At 42.0% G+C, this 22,790-nt stretch overlaps 1 protein-coding gene across 3 annotated transcripts in view; it reads left to right on the forward strand.

The window, feature by feature from the left end:
- Positions 1-22,790, forward strand: part of TAF4B (TATA-box binding protein associated factor 4b) — a 188,443-nt gene that overhangs the window by 123,510 nt on the left and 42,143 nt on the right. For all 3 annotated transcript variants that reach the window (XM_077270385.1, XM_077270382.1, XM_077270383.1), the window contains exons 10-11: positions 3,882-4,051; positions 9,407-9,537. In XM_077270385.1, the coding sequence (XP_077126500.1) occupies positions 3,882-4,051; positions 9,407-9,537 (301 nt within the window). The remainder of the gene's footprint in view (positions 1-3,881; positions 4,052-9,406; positions 9,538-22,790) is intronic.

The following is a 22,790-nucleotide window of genomic DNA, read 5'->3' on the forward strand; positions in this document are numbered from 1 at the left end:
GGAAGGGAGGGAGGAAGGCACAGATTTAATGCATATGTTTTGGTCTTGCTCCAAACTGGCTGAACTGTGGGGGAATTCTTGAAATCAAATTATGGAAAGTAATGGTCTTCAAATTTCACTTCATCACACTATATGTATTTTGGGTCTGGTAGGGTCTGACCCAACCCAGTTGGCCATAACCAAAAGATACCATGTTAGAAAATCCAGATCCAAACGCTGGGTGGCAGAAATAATCCAATGTCTAAAACATACAATTCTGATGGAAGAGAAGGTTTAGATTAAAAGGTGAGCAATAATGAAATTTGGTAAGCTGGATTAGATGTTCCACAGTGGTCTCTGAGGAGTTGGATGTGGTCTTTAATTTACTATTTCTCTAGTAAAAACGTTTTAGAAACTTAGTTTGGTTGCTCAAAGGAGAGGAGGGATTAGTAGGAGTGTGGGGGGCTGTTTTGTTCAGTTTTGTGGTTTTTCTGTTCTCCTCTTTTACATTTTTCTTTGTTTATGAAGAGAAATGTAAATTATTTTTTTCCAATGCATTTGCATGAGATTCACAAGTTGCATGGACAATGTTGATTATGACAAATGGTTAAATAAACTTTTTTGATTTAAAAAAAAAAAAATGCGCAGGTGTAGTGTGCCAACCTCCACAGCACTGTAGGGACAAGTTGGTTCCATAGAGGGAACTTTTTCTGTTTCCTTTATATGAGTCTTTTTTAATTACCGTATATTGGCCTTTATAGTTACGCACATTATGTGCAACTCCTATTCCCTGGGGTGGCATTGTTTTTCCAGTATAGGAGATCATAGTTGAACATTTTTTGTCTCTCTCTTATTTTCCTTGTTAGGGCCCTATATAGCGTCAAACTGGGCTAGCTGACATTCGAGCGTGAGCGCTACTGTGAAGGGTAAGGGTGCCAACCTCAGCCGTTAGGCAGGGTCACCTTAGGTTATTAATAGGGATCATCTATACCCCCTTATTTTTTTTTTATTTTTTTTTTAGTGGGACCATGTGTTAGCCACTATATTATGATTGTTTATTGATTACTTTTTTAACATATCTTTTATTAAAAGTGATGTTTTAATATAGTTCATTATTTGATATGTAGTGTTAGTGATGCTCTAGTTTTTCTTACACTAATTATCTCTTAAGTCTAGTCTAATGCATGGTTCTCATTGTATAGTGAACAGGACTGTGGAGTCGGTAAGCCAAACCTCCAACTCGGACGCCTTAATTTCCCTGACTTCCGACTCCATGACTGACTCTCCAGCACTGGTCACTACTGAGCATGTACATAAAGTGCAGCACAGATTCATCTCAACTAAAAGCCGAGATCCTTAGATCAGAAACTGAACAGACATGTATAGGACATTTCATAACTTTCCCAAATTCTTATGAAAACATTTACAGCACATGCTGCGGCAAACTACTGAACCCAATTTATTATATATTTTAGTGATCGGAGTCTGTTAATTTTATGCCAGCTCCAACTCTGACTTCACCTAAATGGACACCGATTCTCCGACCCTGCTGCCCTGGCAGTGAAAACACCTCAGTTGCCATCTCTGAAATGCCTCAGACTGACTGACTGACTGAACCATGATCTCGCAGTTACTGTGCGTATGTGGCAGAAAATCTTACTGCAAGTTGTGTTTCAGAGAAAGTACCATAAGTCCTCTAACAGCTGTTGGCAAAACGACCTAAGTTTTTAGATAAAGATGGCCTTGTAGGGTTGCCAGCTGCGTAGGAAAGATCTCAACACTGAGGATCTGCGTGACTTCAGTGCCAACAGCAAGGACCGGGTTACTGTTACTGTGACTGAAACAAATCCTGCAGCATTGATCAGTCAGGACGGACGGAGTTATCCGTGCAAAAGAAAAACCTTATGGAAATTGATTAGCACTCTTACATATTCCTCGTAGGCTTATATGCCTAAAATAAAACTGCAACACATAGAGTTCACATCTTAAGCACATCTGACATTTTGTAGCCAGTAGTGTTTAAGAAATGTTCTTTACTTAACTGCTTTCGAGCTGTAGACATTTTGCTTTTTTCTATGGGGGTAATTTTCTTTTTTTGCAACTGAACACTTTTTTGGAGTATTTTATCATTTGTTTTACCTAAGAAAATTGGTGTACAAGTTGCATAATGCTGCTTCACACAAACATTTTGCGGAATCATTGTAGAAATCGGAGTAGGTTTCTGTTTCCAGTACCCCAAAAGAGGCACCAAACTCAATAAGGGCATGTATCTTTTAATGAATGTGGCCCATTTTACTGTAGCTGACTTGTGTACAAAGTGTAGGAAACTCCAGGCTTGATGATTAGGCTTCTGTACGTGAATGAGGAGTGAAAGTGCAGATTTTGGCTGTCATCACCTTTTGGCTTTTAAACTAACTCTCTTATCATGTCAACATGTTTGCTCAATGCAGATCTATTAGCTGTAGATAAATTTTTCAGGTCCAATAGATGAAACCTCTTTATTCAGTTGTTATCCTTGCATGGCGGTATTCGGGAACAACCATTGGAATGACTAGTCAGAGACGCTCGTGCAAAATCTTCTGTCTATTTACTAATTACCGTAATTCAAGTCAAAAATTATCTAAAAATATTTAGGAAAAAATGCCATAAACAGTGCTGGCTACTGTAGAGCACTTCATAGTTTACTATGAACTGCCCAAAATTGCCATCTGATTTATTAACTTTTGTATAGTAGGCAGATTCTCAAGGAGATCAGTGTCCGGCCCATAGATCTTAACAGCTCATTTACATATTTACATAAATAAGGATTTCTCTGGAATAAGACATCAGGATTGCAAATATCAAGGTATCACTTTATTCCACTTGCTTTGTCCTGCGTGCATATATAGATAGCTTAGAATTTATTTTTATTTATTTTACTCATTTATATAGCGCCATTAATTCCACTTTACAAACATTATTGGCACTGTCCTTATTGGGGCTCACAATCTAGATTCCCTATCAGTATGTCTTTGGAATGTGGGAGGAATCCGGAGAACCCGGAGGAAACTCACGCAAACACGGGGAGAACATACAAACTCCGTGCTGAGAATGGTTGATCCTGTTGATGGATTCCCTATAAAAGACTACTATACAACGTCACTCGTGTACATAGTCTGCCAACTTAACAATTTCTTCATCTTCATCTATTCTCAAAAAGATTGGGATGGATTCAGCAGAAATAGTGCAGGAAAGTGATGTGTTCAGTGACATAATGGTTGAACATTAGGGTGCATTCACAAGAAGGTATTTTTGGTGTGAGTGCCATCTGTGTAGAAAATGGATCACTGTAAAGCTGCGGGTCAGTTCACATGATCATTTTTTCATGCGACCCAGCGGTCTGTGAGAGAAATTGCTTCATTCGCTGGTCTGTTTTTCAGATGACTCACCTATACAGTTCAATGGGTGTGCAAAAATAAATAATGATGCAATGCGGGGCACCATCCTTATGGTATTCGTTTATCGAAACCACTGCAATTAATATAGAAATCTGTATTTGGCCTAGTACCATTTTTTAATTGAATAAAAATAGATGCCATGTGGATGTCAATGGATATACGGATAGAAAATATTGTTTTTTCTGGATGAAAAACGGATGATTTGTTATACACTTGTGAGAATGAAGCCTTATATATTTAAAAATATCCATTAATATTCATTATATAGAGCAGATACAGTAAAGCAGTACGGACTCGTAGAACTAGGATATACTAGATCTCATGAGGGCAGCATCACCTTTTGGGGTAAAAAAAATATTTTTTTTATGTAGTGTACTTTTTTATGTAGTATAATATATTTCAGATCGCTGAATCATTTCTTTGCGTATATGTGCTGAAAATCTTAAATGTTAATCTGTGTATTAGGGAAGAAGATGATATAAATGATGTTACGTCTATGGCCGGCGTTAATCTGAATGAAGAAAATGCTTGTATATTGGCAACAAACTCCGAACTAATTGGGGCAGTGATTAGATCTTGTAAAGATGAACCCTTTTTATTTACATCGGCTCTTCAAACCCGAATCTTGGACATAGGTAAGAGATGGTAAGGTAGGTCCTCAGATAAAAATGAACGCATGTGATTGTACCCAAAATTTGTATTTGATTCATAAGGAAGATGAAGAATCCTCAGTCCAGCATGCTTGCGTTGTTGAATGAAACAAAAAAAGCTTAGTTAGTAATGTATACACTTACTTGTGCAGCTTATGGTAAGTATGTGCTGGTATGCTGACTATGTTGGTATTTAGTCTGCGTGCTGGTGCTTCTATGCTGCGAGACTTGTTGCAGGCCCCAATGTAGAACCATAGAGCATACTGCATTGCTGGACCAGCTTGTCATTTATCAATACATTGGCCTGGACGTCTGTTGCAGGCAGGATAATGGAGAAATTGGGTGCCAGGTTAAGTTGTAGATTACTTCCCAAAGCAGCTTGTGCAGTTATGAGGTAGTGGAATTGATCAGAATAAAGCTGTATGCACAGAGCCACAATATCGCTGTGTGTGAGAGCCTTTTCAACTACCGTACTTGGCACCGTTAAGTAGGCATTGAACCCATCCAGGGATTTTTTAATTTTTTGTTCCCGTGTTTTGTTTTTTTGAGTCTGATTTCATTTATTGAAGCTAAATACATTGCTTAAAAAATAAAGGGATCACTTGAACATTGTTGAATAATACTACATCAGTTAAACTTCAGGGACATCAATCTGTTCAGTTAGGAAACCAAAATGATTGTTAATAGTGATGAGCGAATGTGCTGGGATAAGGTGTTATCCGAGCATGCTCAGGTGCTAAGAGTGTCTTCGGCGTGCTCGAAAAGTATGTTCACGTCCCCGCAGCTGCATGTCTTAGTAGTATTTGGAGAACGTTAAGGTGGCACAGGTAGTTCAGCTCCTCCAGGACAAGACATGCATACATATCATCACAAGAATGTTGGCTGTGTCTCCCAGAACAGTCTTTAAGACCAAGGTCTCACAAGTGTATAAATCGGAAGAGTTCTATCTAGTGATGAGTGAATATACTCGTTACTCGAGATTTCCCGAGCACGCTCAGGGGTCCTCCGAGTATTTTTTAGTGCTCGGAGATTTAGTTTTTCTTGCCGCAGCTGAATGATTTACATCTGTTAGCCAGCTTGATTACATGTGGGGATTCCCTAGCAACCAGGCAACCCCCACATGTACTTATGCTGGCTAACAGATGTAAAAAAAACTAAATCTCTGAGCACTAAAAAATACTCGGAGGACCCCCGAGCATGCTCAAGAAATCTCTAGTAACAAGTATATTCGCTAATCACTAGTGCTATCCAAATTTTTTTTTTTTTATTGGATAACACTCAGACCAATGTTATTCCATGAGGTAGTGCTGATGACCAATTTTTTTTTCACTGACCAAAATGTGTCTGTGGAAAAAATCGCAGAATGCTTCAATTTCACTTTGAAATCGGAACAGTTGCTCACCCATTCAAGTTTATGGGTGCGTGGAACACATTAGACCGCACTCGAATGACATCTGAGTGTAGTCAGATTTCCGCAGACTCTTAACAGTTGGAAAGATGGAGAAATTTCTCCTTACCTGTGCTACAATTCTCTCATCTGAGAGAATATGATCACATGTCGACACTCAGAGTAATCTCAGATCAGAGTTTGGTAGGAGTGTCAGTAACATAATCGATCGGATTCGTCAACCAAACAGCAGGACCCTTATCTGCTCCTTTGTTCAGGGGGCACAGTGGAGCAGAGTAAAGGTACCTTCACACGAAGCGACGCTGCAGCGATAGCGACAACGATGCCAATCGCTGCAGCGTCGCTGTTTGGTCGCTGGAGAGCTGTCACACAGACCGCTCTCCAGCGACCAACGATGCCGAGGTCCCCGGGTAAACATCGGGTTGCTAAGCGCAGGTCCGCGCTTAGTAACCCGATGTTTACCCTGGTTACCAGCGTAAAATGTAAAAAAAAAAAACAGTACATACTTACATGCGTCCCCCGGCGTCCGCTTCCTGCACTGTGTGAGCGCCGGCAGTAGCAGGGCACAGCGGTGACGTCACCGCTGTGCTGTACTTTCACTTTCACTTTGCGGCGCTCAGTCAGTGTGGGAAGCGGACGCCGGGGGACGCATGTAAGTATGTACTGTTTGTTTTTTTTACATTTTACGCTGGTAACCAGGGTAAACATCGGGTTATTAAGCGCGGCCCTGCGCTTAGTAACCCGATGTTTACCCTGGTTACCAGTGCAAAATATCGCTGGTATCGTTGCTTTTGCTGTCAAACACAACGATACACGGCGATCGGACGACCAAATAAAGTTCTGAACTTTATTCAGCGACCAGCGACATCACAGCAGGATCCTGATCGCTGCTGCGTGTCAAACTAAACGATATCATTAGCCAGGACGCTGCAACATCACGGATCGCTAGCGATATCGTTACAAAGTCGTTTCGTGTGAAGGTACCTTAAGAGTCCTAGAAAACGACCTCCAATGGGTTATTGGTGTACAGTTGTGGCCATACGTTTTGAGACTGACATAAATTTTGATTTTAACAAAGTTTGTGGTTTTCTATCTTTTAGTGAATGTTTCTATTGTTACTGAAATAAAATTATTAGAATTTCAGGAGTATTTAATATTTTATAGACAAATGCATCCAGGTAATGTATAAACTTAATATTTACAGTATTGGCCTTTTATTTTTCAAGACATCTGCCATTCGCCCCAACATGATGGATATCCGCTTTGGGCAAATTCCTGACCCATGTTTGTGTAATCAGTGCTTGGAGTTTATCACAATTTTTGTTTGTGTTTGTCTTCCCGCTTTGAGGATTGACCCACAGGTTATCAATGGGATTGAGATCTGGGGCGGTTTTTGACCATAGATCCAAAATGTTAATTTATTTTTTTTTTCCACTGATGCTCCATCCATCATGCTGAAAAAAGCATTATTCATCACCAAATTACTCCTGAAGCATTGGAAGATGTGGTTCTTAGAGGACGTTTAGATACCGTACTTAACCTTTTCCTAGATCTGTATTTTATGTCGTTACTATACTTTTTTGCACTTGTGGGTGTAGTGTGTGTCATATATACAGGTCCTTCTCAAAAAATTAGCATATAGTGTTAAATTTCATTATTTACCATAATGTAATGATTACAATTAAACTTTCATATACTATAGATTCATTATCCACCAACTGAAATTTGTCAGGTCTTTTATTGTTTTAATACTGATGATTTTGGCATACAACTCCTGATAAACCAAAAAACCTGTCTCAATAAATTAGCATATCAAGAAAAGGTTCTCTAAATGACCTATTACCCTAATCTTCTGAATCAACTAATTAACTCTAAACACATGCAAAAGATACCTGAGGCTTTTAAAAACTCCCTGCCTGGTTCATTACTCAAAACCCCCATCATGGGTAAGACTAGCGACCTGACAGATGTCAAGAAGGCCATCATTGACACCCTCAAGCAAGAGGGTAAGACCCAGAAAGAAATTTCTCAACAAATAGGCTGTTCCCAGAGTGCTGTATCAAGGCACCTCAATGGTAAGTCTGTTGGAAGGAAACAATGTGGCAGAAAACGTTGTACAACGAGAAGAGGTGACCGGAACCTGAGGAAGCAGTGGACTGAGTCTGGTGTGGAAACATCCAGAGCCACCGTGCACAGGCGTGTGCAGGAAATGGGCTACAGGTGCCGCATTCCCCAGGTAAAGCCACTTTTGAACCATAAACAGCGGCAGAAGCGCCTGACCTGGGCTACAGAGAAGCAGCACTGGACTGTTGCTAAGTGGTCCCAAGTACTTTTTTCTGATGAAAGCAAATTTTGCATGTCATTCGGAAATCAAGGTGCCAGAGTCTGGAGGAAGACTGGGGAGAAGGAAATGCCAAAATGCCTGAAGTCCAGTGTCAAGTACCCACAGTCAGTGATGGTGTGGGGTGCCATGTCAGCTGCTGGTGTTGGTCCACTGTGTTTCATCAAGGGCAGGGTCAATGCAGCTAGCTATCAGGAGATTTTGGAGCACTTCATGCTTCCATCGGCTGAAATGCTTTATGGAGATGAAGATTTCATTTTTCAGCACGACCTGGCACCTGCTCACAGTGCCAAAACCACTGGTAAATGGTTTACTGACCATGGTATTACTGTGCTCAATTGGCCTGCCAACTCTCCTGACCTGAACCCCATAGAGAATCTGTGGGATATTGTGAAGAGAAAGTTGAGAGACGCAAGACCCAACACTCTGGATGAGCTTAAGGCCGCTATTGAAGCATCCTGGGCCTCCATAACATCTCAGCAGTGTCACAGGCTGATTGCCTCCATGCCACGCCGCATTGAAGCAGTCATTTCTGCCAAAGGATTCCCGACAAAGTATTGAGTGTATAACTGAACATTATTATTTGATGGTTTTTTTGTTTGTTATTAAAAAACACTTTTATTTGATTGGTCGGGTGAAATATGCTAATTTATTGAGACAGGTTTTTTGGGTTATCAGGAGTTGTATGCCAAAATCATCAGTATTAAAACAATAAAATACCTGACAAATTTCAGTTGGTGGATAATGAATCTATAATATATGAAAGTTTAATTGTAATCATTACATTATGGTAAATAATGAAATTTAACACTATATGCTAATTTTTTGAGAAGGACCTGTATAATGTATATACATAAATACTTAGAAGTGCACCAAAATTCCTTTGCTAGCATCCATAGGTCTAACCAGATCTGGATTATGTCACTTTTTGAGCAACTATTAAGATTGTTCGGTTTTAAAAATAGTGAACGAAACAAAAAAAATACTTGATACATTTTATTGACTAATCATTTGCTAGTATGAACAAAGAAGCCAAACAAACATGTTGCGTGCAGTGATAGTGTGTTGGTACACATTCTATGGCGATAGTGCCGAGTGTCTATTTTTTACTCTACCCAAAGAGCCTGCTGTCAGTGCTGGCGTATCTTGATGTCATTTGCCATTTATATGGTTCGGACCTTGGTGCCAGTAACGCACTAACAATCTCCTTGCACTGTGTTTCATAATGGCATGCAAGCAATGGGTATGGCTATAATATGTATGACTTTGAGTTTAATTGCATTTATAATACCATTTCTATAAGGACTTTATTTTGTCTGTTTAATATTGGTGTCCTAACACTGACCTTGCAAGCGGATATATTCTGAAGGCCAAGTGAAACACTGCCTATACTTTCCAGAGCTCCAGGCTAAGTTTTATTAATGCAGTGTCTAATATCTTTGAAGTTGAGAGTGTAGCAGGAAAATCATAATCTACAAGCCTCTATTCTTAATGGGTATGAGTTCTGGAGGGAACAGAATACCTGCTGTGCTAATTATTTCAATTATCAGCTTCCACTAAAACATGTAATGGATTTTCTATGCTTCCACAGGTAAAAGGCATGACATTAAGGAACTTAACTCTGATGTTATGAACTTGGTCTCCCATGCGACACAGGAAAGATTACGATGGCTCATTGAAAAACTGACAGTAGCAGCACAGCACAGATACTCAAACTGCAAGGTAAATTAAACCAGTTCACTGAATACTAAGCAGTGCCCTCTTCCACTGTCAGGGGATTAGTTTTTTTGCTTTAGAGTTTTGGAAGTTTACTTAAATGCCATAGAATTACGGATCACAAAAATATTAATGAACCTAACATATAGGAATAGTTTTAGCATAGTTTACCAAATTAAAATTAAATGGGCCTCAATTATATTGGTCATCCAGCATTAGTTTTATTGACGGACTGGCTCTCTGATTTACAAATGAGATTGTGCTAATACGTATCGGCCAATCTGAGCAGACTACGCTGCAATATAATGTAAGGAGGAGGAACAGGGACGCCCGAGCCTATAAATGGTTTGCCACCATTTTATCTACATTATTAAGGTTTAGAGTTTAATTCATTCTTTTTATTGATGTAGCCTTAGAAATAATTAGCGAAATAAACAAAAAAACAAATCCAGGGATCTAGTCTGATTGCCGTATGTGGAGTCGGGAAGGAATTTTTTTCCCCATGGAGTTACTCTTTGCCACATGGGTTTTTTTTGCCTTCCCCTGGATCAACATGTTAGGGCATGTTAGGTTAGGCTATGGGTTGAACTAGATGGACTTAGTCTTCCTTCAACCTTAATAACTATGTATATTGATTTTAAGAATTACTCAGTGCAGTGTTGTTTTGTGATCAATCACCTTATTAATACATTACACATTTTACATCACATGGTTTCATACTCCAACCACCATTGACTATAATGAAGCTCTCAATGATATAGTTCCACAATTCATTCAGCTTGCATCAGCACCATAAATAAGTCACTAAAACCAGCGTGGTTGACAATCAGATGTCATCAAACACTTCATCTATTTTTATATGTGAATTATCCCATCCTACTACTTTAGGAGAAACGTCTGAGATTGACGACCTACTTTGACATTGTGACACTATAATTTGAGATGCGATTTGCTTAATTTTTGAAGCGTTAGTCTTTGTCACTTATTTCTGGTGGAATTCCAGTTCGGTGTATTTATCTATCTAAAAGGACAACTGGCAAAGCTGGTAGAACGTTTTAAAGGGGCTCGTGATCACATCCCTCAGACACCTCTCATCCACATATATCGGTGGCAGAATAGTAAGGAGACCTAAGTCTACAGTGTCTGTGTGCATATGCATTGTCTGCTAGCAAGTCTTAACCGTCCGCCATCTTAGCTAAAACTTGTCCACAAAAGGCACCGTACACCCATCTGCAAGTGAAGCACATCTAGTTCCCGACACCACAGATGCTGCAGGAGCAGAGTCCACAGTTACTGCAGAGCAAGACGTACGACCCAGACGTGTAACCAAGCCGACACAAAAGGCCAGAGAAAATTGAGACTACTAGAGACGAGTTCCATGATAACCTAGAACATTTATGGGGCAGAGTTGATCACTATTTAGTAGCTCTTCCATGCTCTCACAGTAACACCACAGATTTAACCGCCACATTGAAGAATTTATCCTCTGCCTATGATCGCTACGAAAGACTGTCTGCAAAGTACATAAAATTCCTGAGTAACTGTGACATGGAAGATGCCCCAGCAGAACTAGCTGAAAGGGAAACTCTTCTCCAAGTAAAGACCTCATTAGTACGAGATGCCCAGGATAAAGCAGAACTCCGCATCGCTCACCTCCAAGAGGTTAGGTCACATCGCACAACATCAACCAAAATCACATCTCCATCTTCCATATCATCTCACTCCAGGAAGTCAACATTATCCGACAAGCTACTGGAGATCCGTGCGGCAGCAGAGGAAGCTAGAGTAAAAAGCTCCTTTGCTAAGAGGGAGGCTGAAGTGGAAGTAGAAGCCCAAATGGAAGCTCAAAGAAATGAGATGGAGGCTCAAAGAAACAAAATGGAAGCTCAAAGGAAATTAAAAATACTCCAAGCAGAAAGGGAAGAAGCAACAGCCCTTGCTAAACTGAAGGTCCTTGAACAAGCATTGGAACAAGAATATAATTCGGACTGTCTTATTCCAGGAGAAATGGAGGACTCGGCTGATCGCACTTCTGACTACGTGCTAAGACATTTAACATCTGCACCAGCACCACCTCCAGTTTCTAACATGGATGCGCCCGCAAATCAAGAAATGTCGCCACCTACTGCCGACAAGGTAACTTCCAGTACTAACTCACAATTTAGGCCACAGCCAGCAGAACCTATAGAGACTAATCCGCAGTTTAACCCTTATGCCGCATCATTTCGTCCTGATTTGTCGCAGTCAAATAAGCCAGAGAACTTACATCCCCTACGGATAGCACAAGTTCATCCTGCAACAATGACTGGGAGATCGGACATGTCTGACTTCGCCAGATACATGATTCGCCGGGAGTTAATAAACATTAGTCTCCCAAAGTTTGATGATTGTGCCGAGAATTATAGAGCCTGGAAATCGACCTTTCAAGCAGTGATCCAAGACCTTAATATCACTGGCAAGGAACAACTGGATTTGCTTGTTAACTGGTTAGGCCCTGAATCAGCAGAGCGCATAAAGACAATAAGGGCAGTTCATGTGGACTATTCAAATGCAGGTCTTATTGCAGCCTGGGAGAGACTGGAACAAACCTACAGCAGCTCAGAAGCCATAGAAGGTGCCTTATTTAAAAGACTGCAAACCTTCCCAAAGATAACTAACAAGGACAATAGAAAACTTCAAGATCTGAGCTACCTGCTAAAGGAAATAGAATTGGCAAAATTAGACCCACGTCTCTCAGGACTGAGCTACCTAGATACTGCTCATGGCGTTAATCCAATAGTGTCCAAGTTGCCACACCGCATGCAGGATAAATGGGCAGACCACGGCTCACGGTATAAAAGGCAGCATGATGTGTCCTTTCCTCCCTTTTCACATTTTTCCAGGTTCGTCAGTGACCAAGCTCGGAAGAAGAATGATCCCAGCTTCGACTTCACTGAGCCTACTCCACCAGCATCATCATCATCTACAAGGTATGATAACATTGCCAAACATAGAGATTCAAGGAACACAGTATCCGTGAGAAAGACTGACGTTCCACTTACTACACCTGCCTTCACTAAAACAAATAATGTTGCTTCTAAAATCATGGACAGTAACCGTATGTGCCCTATCCACAAAAGGCCTCACCCACTTAAAGAATACCGTGGATTTAGAGCAAAGACTTTGCAGGAGCGTAAAGATACCCTCAAGGAGCTTGGGATATGTTATAAGTGTTGCGCCTCCTCAGACCACCTCGCTAAGGACTGTAAGGCCGCCATTAAGTGCACTGAATGCAGCAGTGATAAACATGTCACAGCCATGCATCCCACACCAGCTCCACACAACTCGCAACCTTCTGCAGCATCCAATCCAGCTCAAAAGCATGGCGGGGAGCCACAAGTTCCTGACCCAACTGCAACTGCTTTTTCCTCCTCATGTATTGAGGTATGTGGAGAAGGGACTGTTCCTAAATGCTGTGCCAAGGTATGTCTGGTTAAGGTCTATCCAGAAGGACAACCCAAGGCCTCCAAAATGTATGCCATAATAGATGAGCAAAGTAATCGATCTCTAGCAAGGCTCAAATTCTGTGAGATCTTCAACATAAAGGGACAAACGACTCCTTACACCCTCAACACCTGCTCTGGTCGTATTGAGACTTCTGGCAGGAGAGCCTCTGGGTACATAGTCTCTTCAATCAAGGGAAACGTGCATATACCCTTGCCAACCCTTATTGAATGTGACCAGATACCTGATAACAGGGAGGATATAATGCTGTAGATAAGCCCCCGATCGGACCTGCAAGTGAAGAAAAATGTTTTATTATACTCCCCCGGGGGGCGGTCCGGTCCGATTGGTGTTGTAGGTCTGGGTCCGACGCCTCCCATCTTCTGCCCTCAACAGGGCAGATAAGTGCGCCTGCGCAGGAGCGTGATCTGGGGAGCAATGAAGCAACAGGAGGGCGGCGTCGCAAGAAGATGGGGGGCACCGGACCCGGACCTGCGACACCCATTGGACCGGATCGCCCCCTCCCGGGTGAGTATAATAAAACTTATTTTTCTTCACTTGCAGGTCGGATCAGGGGGCTTATCTGCAGCATTATAGAATGCTGTAGATAAGCCCTGAAAGGCGGTGACCTCTTCTTATAGCGGCCAAAACAGGTGACAGGTTCCCTTTAATAACAGCAGCACATCTGTGATACCCAGACATTGGCAGTTACCACTTACCCTTCAATTAGAGGATAAGTGGATGTGATGACAGGAGAAAGGAATCCTTGATAGGACTTGTCTAATCAGGACATTTGGATCTGGCTGTATTCAACTTCATTTGAGATGGGTACACTTTTTTCTGCCTCAATACGCACTAGAAAAATGTCTGCCTGCCCGGCCCCCCAAGATCATTAGGCTTGGCTGAATGTCTGTGGGCCTCCCAACCCTTTTCCCCCTCGACAGATGATGTCGGAGAGATATGGATCCAGCATGTCTGATTTCTGTCGGACCTTTCGTTCTCTGTAAGATGAGCTGCCACTAGAGGATTCTGTCAGCGGCTCTCATAGGGAACACAGTAGCGCTCAGCCGTGCTGAACACTCTTGTGTAATGAGGAGTTGGGAGAGATGGTACAACTGTCATTTAACAGACAGCTATCTATTGTGTAAGAGGGGCTTTAGCCCGTGTCTTAAGAATAATTTTTATTTCTATAGCGCCAACATATTTTGCAGCACTTCGCATTTCAGGGAGGACTTGTACAGACTAAAGACATAATAGATATAATTCAACAGATGCCAAGAAGAGTGAGGGCCCTGCTCGCAACCTTAGTCTATGATGAAATTGGGAAGAGACTAAAGGTAAATGGTAAAAAGTGCTAGACCCAAAGGGCCTATTAAGTGCATGGAGGTTGTGTAAACTGATGCTACGAGGTTCCTGATTTTATAAGGGCAAAACGTGAATAGTTACCGTGTATAAGTGATGTGAGGCGATAGGCTAGTCTAAAAAAAAAAATGTGTTTTTAGGCCATGCTTAAAACTGTTGGTATTGAGAATTAATCAATCTCTCCTGGGTAGTGTGCTCCAGAGAATTAAAGTAGCACGCGAGAAATCCTGGAGACGGGAGTAGAAGGTTTGGATTGTTGAGGATGTTGGCCTCAGGTGAATTGTGGACCCTGGGGTGAATGGACAACTAGTGCAATGACTGATACAGGGTAGAGGCATCGGTGTAGCAGTTTTAAAAGAATATGATTTTAGCGTATTGTACGTCATAGGTCGCTTCCCTCTGTTTGATGCGGGCTTTGGGGCTGAGCCCGCATGTTTTCTGGCCTATGACAGCTGACATGTGCCCCTAACAGCCGCGGGTGGAATCGCGATCCACCTGTGGCTGTTGACATGTTAAATGCTGCTGTCAATCTCCAATGGCAGCATTTAATATCGCTGCTCCAGAAACGCGTCATAAGACCTCATTGGTGCCATGGTCGCATGATCGCGGGGTGTGGATGCGTTGGCATGACAACCCAGGGTCTGCAGGAGACCCCTGTGGTTGTCATTAGCCGGTGTTCGTAGCAGATGAGTATTTCGCTATGTGTGGCACAGGTGATCGGAATATCGCAGCTTCAAGTCTCCTATGGGAGACTATTAAAACAAGTAAAAAGTAGGAAAAAAGTTTTCAAATCTATAAAAAAATAAAAATATAAAAGATCAAATCACCCCATTCAAAATAAAACAATAAAAAATGCTCAATTTTGATATTGCTGCATTCAGAAACACCCGATCTGTTAAAATATAAAAAGGATGAAGCCGATCTGTTAACTGCGTAACAAGAACAAAATCAAAATGTCAGAATTATGTTTTTTTGGGCACCGCAACATTGCAATAAAATGCAATAACAGGCGATCAAAAGATCATATCTACCCAAAAATGGTATCAACAAAAACGTCAGCTCAGTGAAGAAAAAAGAAGCCCTCTCCAGCCACAGATCACGAAAAATGGAGACGCTACAGGTCTCGTAAAATTATTCCTTTTTTTGTGGCTGGGGATTTTTTCTCACCATTTAAATAAAACAGAACCTACACATCTTTGGTATCTACAAACTCTTAATGACCTCGAGAATCATAATGGCTGGACATCTCGGGAGACGAGATCTCTGTGCCGAGATCTCAATCTGCGCATTCGCCGCCTCCGGCAGCCATTTTCCTGGAGGCCATAGCTATGGAAGTTTGGGGGCTCCAGAATTTCACAAAATGGCACCGGAGCCCCCGCACCACCGAGCACCGCCGAACCTGCCGCACCAGTCTGGGTCATATCAATGCCAGACAACCAAACTCCGCATGTGACTCCACTCCACCAGTGCTGCTGATTTCTCCCCCCCCCCCCCAGGGTAGGCTGAATTCAGTACTGTAAGACGGACCCCCATTTGAGGCATTCATTTTTTTTCCCCCATCTTTTTGCTGAAAATTTGGGGTGTGTCTTATAGTCTGAAAAATACGGTAACTTCCCTGGCGCTTTGAAACATATGTCACTTGTATAAATGTGCAGAAATGCCTCCGTCTTATCTGTCTAAATATACAGGAAGATGTGTTCTTGGATCTAGGCCTAATTGAACTTGTTAACAATCAACTATGTTGACACAGCAGGAGGCAAACAAGCTTGCAGGCCAACATTGATCAGAAACTCTTATTGTGCTTTCACATTGTGTTTAAGCACCTGTTCAGTGGCCTTGTCGGGGCTTATGTCCGGACCCCCGAAAAACAGGATTCAAATGTATGCACCAACGGGGCCTTGGACTATAAGGCTGTGTGCACACGTTGCTGATTTTTCGCGTTTTTTTCGTGTTTTTTCATGATAAAAGCGCTATAAAACCGCAAAAAACAGCATACAATATGCATCCCATCATTTAGAATGAATTCCGCAATTTTTGTGCACATAATGCGTTTTTTTCCGCAAAAAAACCCATCGCGGTAAAAAACGCAGCATGTTCATTAATTTTGCGGGTTTTTTTGCGGATTTCCCACTATAAAATGCATTGGGAAATGTCCGGAAAAAAACGCACCAAAAAAGCGGCAAAAACGCATGCAGATTTCTTGCAGAAAATTTCAGGTTTTTCTCAGGAATTTTCTGCAAGAAATCCTGAATGTGTGCACATAGCCTAATGGTGCCAACAGAGTGAACATGCACTCTGCCATGCATAGTTTTTGGGCATGTCCTCCTACTATAGGCATATACCCAGACATAGTAGACTGTGTCTGGGTATCTGCCTCCAGTATGCATTTATATAAGCCAGAAATGATGTATGACAAAGCGCATGTTTGCTCTGTTGGCACAATTATAGTCTATGGCCCCATCGGTACATACGTCTGAATCTCGTTTTTGCAGAGGTTTCGGACTTAAGCCTTGACTGGGCCACTGAACGGGTGTCTAAACTCAATGTGAAAGCACCGTAAGAGTGAGTCACATGACTTACCATTAATGGAGATTTAAATATGGGAGTAAAATGCAGGCTTCAAAAGAGTTAAACACAGGAGATTAATGACATTTGTACCATTTAATGTTTCTGATAGCTTGTATGAAATTGACACACAGATTGCTGTTGATATTTTGTAAATCTGTTACCCTTTGATGCACAGCCATCCTCTTTTTTACCTTTACTATTCTCTTACTTTTTACTTCTTTCTTCCTCATTGCCCCTCCATACTTTCATATATGGGACGTTTACCTGGTACAGTGTTACTCACTCAGTATATAACCAATATGCGCTGTACTCCTGAACTAATTAGTGGTAAATGCAGGCAGTGTGAAAAAAAAACTGCTTTTAGAGCTTCATTCAAATGTCTATTTCTCACGTATGAATTCTGCTGGTGTTTTTCATGGATGAAACGTACCTATTATATTTTATGGTGCTGTTCACATAACCGTATTTTTGTGCCGGCTTTGTACCCACAAAAAAAAAATCATGGCGACATCTCAGATTTTAACCCCTTCCCGACCTTTGACGCCACGTAGGCATCATGAAAGTCGGTGCCAATCCGACCTGTGACGCCTATGTGGCGTCATGGAATGATCACGTCCCTGCAGATCGGGTGAAAGGGTTAACTCCAATTTCACCCGATCTGCAGGGACAGGGGGAGTGGTACTTCAGCCCAGGGGGGGCTTCACCCCCCCCCCGTGGCTACGATCGCTCTGATTGGCTGTTGAAAGTGAAACAGCCAATCAGAGCGATTTGTAATATTTCACTATGAAAACTGGTGAAATATTACAATCCAGCTATGGCCGATGCTGCAATATCATCGGCCATGGCTGGAAACACTGGTCTGCACCCCCCCACCGCCACCGATCTCCTCCCCAGTCCTCCATCCTGTGCTCCGCTCCTCTCCGTCGTCCTGTCCGCTCCCCCGTGCTCCGATCCCACCCCCCCCCCCCCTCTCCGATCCCCCCCTCATACTTACCGAGCTTCCCGGTGTCCGTCCGTCTTCTCCACGGGCGCCGCCATCTTCCAAAATGGCGGGCGCATGCGCAGTGCGCCCGCCGAATCTGCCGGCCGGCAGATTCGTTCCAGCTACATTTTGATCACTGTGATAAAACCTATCACAGTGATCAAAATAAAAAAAATAGTAAATGACCCCCCCCCCCTTTATCACCCCCATACGTAGGGACAATAATAAAATAAAGAAAATATTTTTTTTTACACTAGGCTTAGAACTAGGGGTAGGGTTAGGGTTAGAACTAGGGTTAGAGTTAGAATTAGGCTATGTGCACACGGTGCGGATTTGGCTGCTGATCCGCAGCGGATTGGCCGCTGCGGATTCGTAGCAGTGTTCCATCAGGTTTACAGTACCATCCGCTGTGCCCATGGTGCAGAAAATACAGCGCGGAAATGCTGCATTGTATTTTGTGCAGATTCCGCAGCGTTTTACACCTCTTCCTCAATAGGAATCCGCAGGTGAAATCCGCAGTGCCTTTTACCTGCGGATTTTTCAAAAATGGTGCTGAAAAATCTCACACAAATCCGCAACGTGGGCACATAGCCTTAGGGTTGGAAATAGAGTTAGGGTTGGAATTAGGGCTAGGGTTGGAAATAGGGTTAAGAATAGGCTTGTCGTTAGGGTTATGGTTAGGGGTGTGTTGGGGTTAAAGTTGTGGTTAGGGTTAGGGTTGGGATTAGGGTTGTGGTTAGGAGTGTGTTGGGGTTAGGGTTGTGGTTAGGGTTATGGCTAGAGTTGGGATTAGGGTTAGGGGTGTGTTGGGGTTAGTGTTGGAGTTAGAATTGAGGGGTTTCCACTGTTTAGGCACATCAGGGGTCTCCAAACGCAACAGGGCGCCACCATTGATTCCAGCCAATCTTGCGTTCAAAAAGTCAAATGGTGCTCCCTCCTTTCCGAGCCCCGACTTGTGCCCAAACAGTGGTTTACCCCCACATATGGGGTACCAGCATACTCAGGGCAAACTGGGCAACAACTATTGGGGTTCAATTTCTCCTGTTACCCTTGCGAAAATAAAAAAATGCTTGCTAATACATAATTTTTGAGGAAAGAATGATTTTTTATTTTCACGGCTCTGCGTTATAAACTTCTGTGAAGCACTTGGGGGTTCAAAGTGCTCACCACATATCTAGATAAGTTCCTGGTGGGTCTAGTTTCCAAAATGGGGTCACTTTTGGGGGGTTTAGGCACATCAGGGGCTCCGCAAACACAACGTGATGCCCGCAGACCATTCCATCAAAGTCTGCATTCCAAAACGTCACTACTTCCCTTCCGAGCCCCGGCATGTGCCCAAACAGTGGTTTACCCCCACATATGGGGTATCAGCGTACTCAGTAGAAACTGGACAACAACACTTGGGGTCAAATTTCTCCTGTTACCCTTGGGAAAATTAAAAAATTCTGAGCTAAAAAAATATTTTTGAGGAAAGAACACTTATTATTTTCACGGCTCTGCGTTATAAACTTCTGTGAAGCACCTTGGGGTTTGAAGTGCTCACTATGAATCTAGATAAGTTCCTTGGGGGGTCTAGTTTCCAAAATGGGGTCACTTGTAGGGGAGCTCCAATGTTTAGGCGCACAGGGGCTCTCCAAACGCGACATGGTGTCCGCTAACGATTGGAGCTAATTTTCCATTCAAAAAGTCAAATTTCGCGACTTCCCTTCCGAGCCTTGCCATGCACCCAAACAGTGGTTTACCCCCACATATGAGGTATCAGCGTACTCAGGAGAAATTGCCCAACAAATTTTAGGATCCATTTTATCCTGTTGCCCATGTGAAAATGAAAAAATTGAGGCTAAAAGAAATTGTGTGAAAAAAAGTACTTTTTCATTTTTACGGATCAATTTGTGAAGCACCTGAGGGTTTAAAGTGCTCACTATGAATCTAGATAAGTTCCTTGGGGGGTCTAGTTTCCAAAATGGGGTCACTTGTGGGGGAGCTCCAATGTTTAGGCACACGGGGGCTCTCCAAACGCGACATGGTGTCCGCTAAAGATTGGAGCCAATTTTTTATTCAAAAAGTCAAATGGCGCTCCTTCCCTTCTGAGCCCTGCCGTGCACCCAAACAATGGTTTACCCCCACATATGAGGTATCAGCGTACTCAGGACAAATTGGACAACAAAGTTCGTGGTCCAGTTTCTCCTTTTACCCTTGGGAAAATAAAAAAATTGTTGCTAAAAGATCATTTTTGTGACTAAAAAGTTAAATGTTCATTTTTTTCCTTCCATGTTGCTTCTGTGAAACACCTGAAGGGTTAATAAACTTCTTGAATGTGGTTTTGAGCACCTTGAGGGGTGCAGTTTTTAGAATGGTGTCACTTTGGGGTATATTCAGACATACAGAACCTTCAAACTGACTTCAAATGTGAGGTGGTCCCTAAAAAAATGTTTTTGTAAATTTTGTTGTAAAAATGAGAAATCACTGGTCAAATTTTAACCCTTATAACTTCCTAGCAAAAAAAAAATTTTTTCCAAAATTATGCTGATGTAAAGTAGACATGTGGGAAATGTTGTTTATTAACTATTTTGTGTCACATAACTCTCTGGTTTAACCCCTTCACCCCAAAGCCTGTTTTCACCTAAGTGACACGGCCAATTTTTACAATTCTGACCACTGTCACTTTATGAGGTCATAACTCTGAAACGCTTCAACGGATCCTGGTGATTCTGAGATTGTTTTCTCGTGACATATTGTACTTTATGATAGTGGTAAAACTTCTTCGATATGACTTGCATTTATTTGTGAAAAAACAGAAATTAGTTGAAAATTATGAAAATTTAGCAATTTTCAAATTTTTCGTTTTTATGCCCTTAAATTAGAGAGTTGTATCACATAATATAGTTAATAAACAACATTCCCCACATGTCTGCTTTACATCAGCACAATTTTGGAAACATAATTTTTTTTTGTTAGGGAGTTATAAGGGTTAAAAGTTGACCAGCGATTTCTCATTTTTGCAACAAAATTTGCAAAACCATTTTTTTTACGGACCACCTCACACTTGAAGTGACTTTGAGGGGTCTATATGACAGAAAATGCCCAAAAGTGACACCATTCTAAAAACTGCACCCCTCAAGGTACTCAAAACCACATTCAAAAAGTTTATTAACCCTTCAGGTGCTTCACAGGAATTTTTGGAATGTTTAAAAAAAATTGAACATTTAACTTTTTTTTCACAAAATTTTTACTTCAGATCCAATTTGTTTTATTTTATCAAGGGTAACAGGAGAAATTGGACCAAAAAAGTTGTTGTACAATTTGTCCTGAGTACGCCGATACCCCACATGTTGGGGTAAACCATTGATTGGGCACATGGCAGAGCTCGGAAGGGAAGGAGCGCCATTTGACTTTTCAATGCAAAATTGGCTGGAATTGAGATCGGAACCCATGTCGTGTTTGGAGAGCCCCTGACGTGCCTAAACAGTGGAAACCCCCACAAGTGACACCATTTTGGAAAGTAGACCCTCTAAGGAACTAATCTAGATGTGTGGTGAGCACTTTGAACCTCCAAGTGCTTCACAGAAGTTTATAATGTAGAGCCGTAAAAAAATTAATATTAATTTTCACAAAAAATGATCTTTTTGCCCCAAATTTTTTATTTTCCCAAGGGTAGCAGGATAAATTGGACCCCAAAAGTTGTTGTGCAATTTGTCCTGAGTACGCTGATACTTCATATATGGGGATAAACCACTGTTTGGGCGCATGGCAGAGCTCGGAAGGGAAGGAGCGCCATTTGACTTTTCAATGCAAAATTGGCTAGAATTGAGATCGGAACCCATGTCGTGTTTGGAGAGCCCCTGACGTGCCTAAACAGTGGAAACCCCCACAAGTGACACCATTTTGGAAAGTAGACCCTCTAAGGAACTAATCTAGATGTGTGGTGAGCACTTTTAACCCCCAGTTGTTTCACTAAAGTTTAGAATGTAGCGCTGTGAAAATTAAAAAATCTTTTTTTCTTTCCACAGAATGATGTTTTAGCCCGCAATTTTTTTTTCCCCAAGGGTAACAGGAGAAATTGGACCACAAAAGTTATTGTCCAATTTGTCCTGAGTACGCTAATACCCCATACATTGGGGGGAACCACTGTTTGGGCGCACGGCAGAGCTCGGAAGGGAAGGAGCGCCGTTTGAAATGCAGACTTAGATGGATTGGTCTGCAGGTGTCATGTTGCATTTGCAGAGCCCCTGATGTACCTAAACAGTAGAAACCCCCCACAAGTGACCCCATATTGGAAACTAGACCCCCCACGGAACTTATCTAGATGTGTTGTGAGAACTTTGAACCAACAAGTGTTTCACTACAGTTTATCACACAGAGCCGTGAAAATAAAAAATATTTTTTTTTCCACGAAAATTATATTTTAGCCCCCCACGTTTTTATTTTCCCAAGGGTAACAGGAGAAATTGGACAACAAAAGTTGTTGTCCAATTTGTCCTGAGTACGCTGATACCCCATATATGGGGGGGAACCACTGTTTGTGCGCACGGCAGAGCTCGGAAGGGAAGGAGCGCCGTTTGAAATGCAGACTTAGATGGATTGGTCTGCAGGTGTCATGTTGCATTTGCAGAGCCCCTGATGTACCTAAACAGTAGAAACCCCCCACAAGTGACCCCATATTGGAAACTAGACCCCCCACGGAACTTATCTAGATGTGTTGTGAGAACTTTGAACCCCCAAGTGCTTCACTACAGTTTATAACGCAGAGCCGCGAAAATAAAAAATATATTTTTTCCACGAAAATTATATTTTAACCCCCATGTTTTTATTTTCCCAAGGGTAAGGCTGGTTTCACACTTGCGTTTTTATCTGCATGCGTTTT

Source organism: Ranitomeya variabilis, chromosome 6, assembly GCF_051348905.1.
Source record: "Ranitomeya variabilis isolate aRanVar5 chromosome 6, aRanVar5.hap1, whole genome shotgun sequence".
NCBI classification, from domain to species: Eukaryota; Metazoa; Chordata; class Amphibia; order Anura; family Dendrobatidae; genus Ranitomeya; species Ranitomeya variabilis.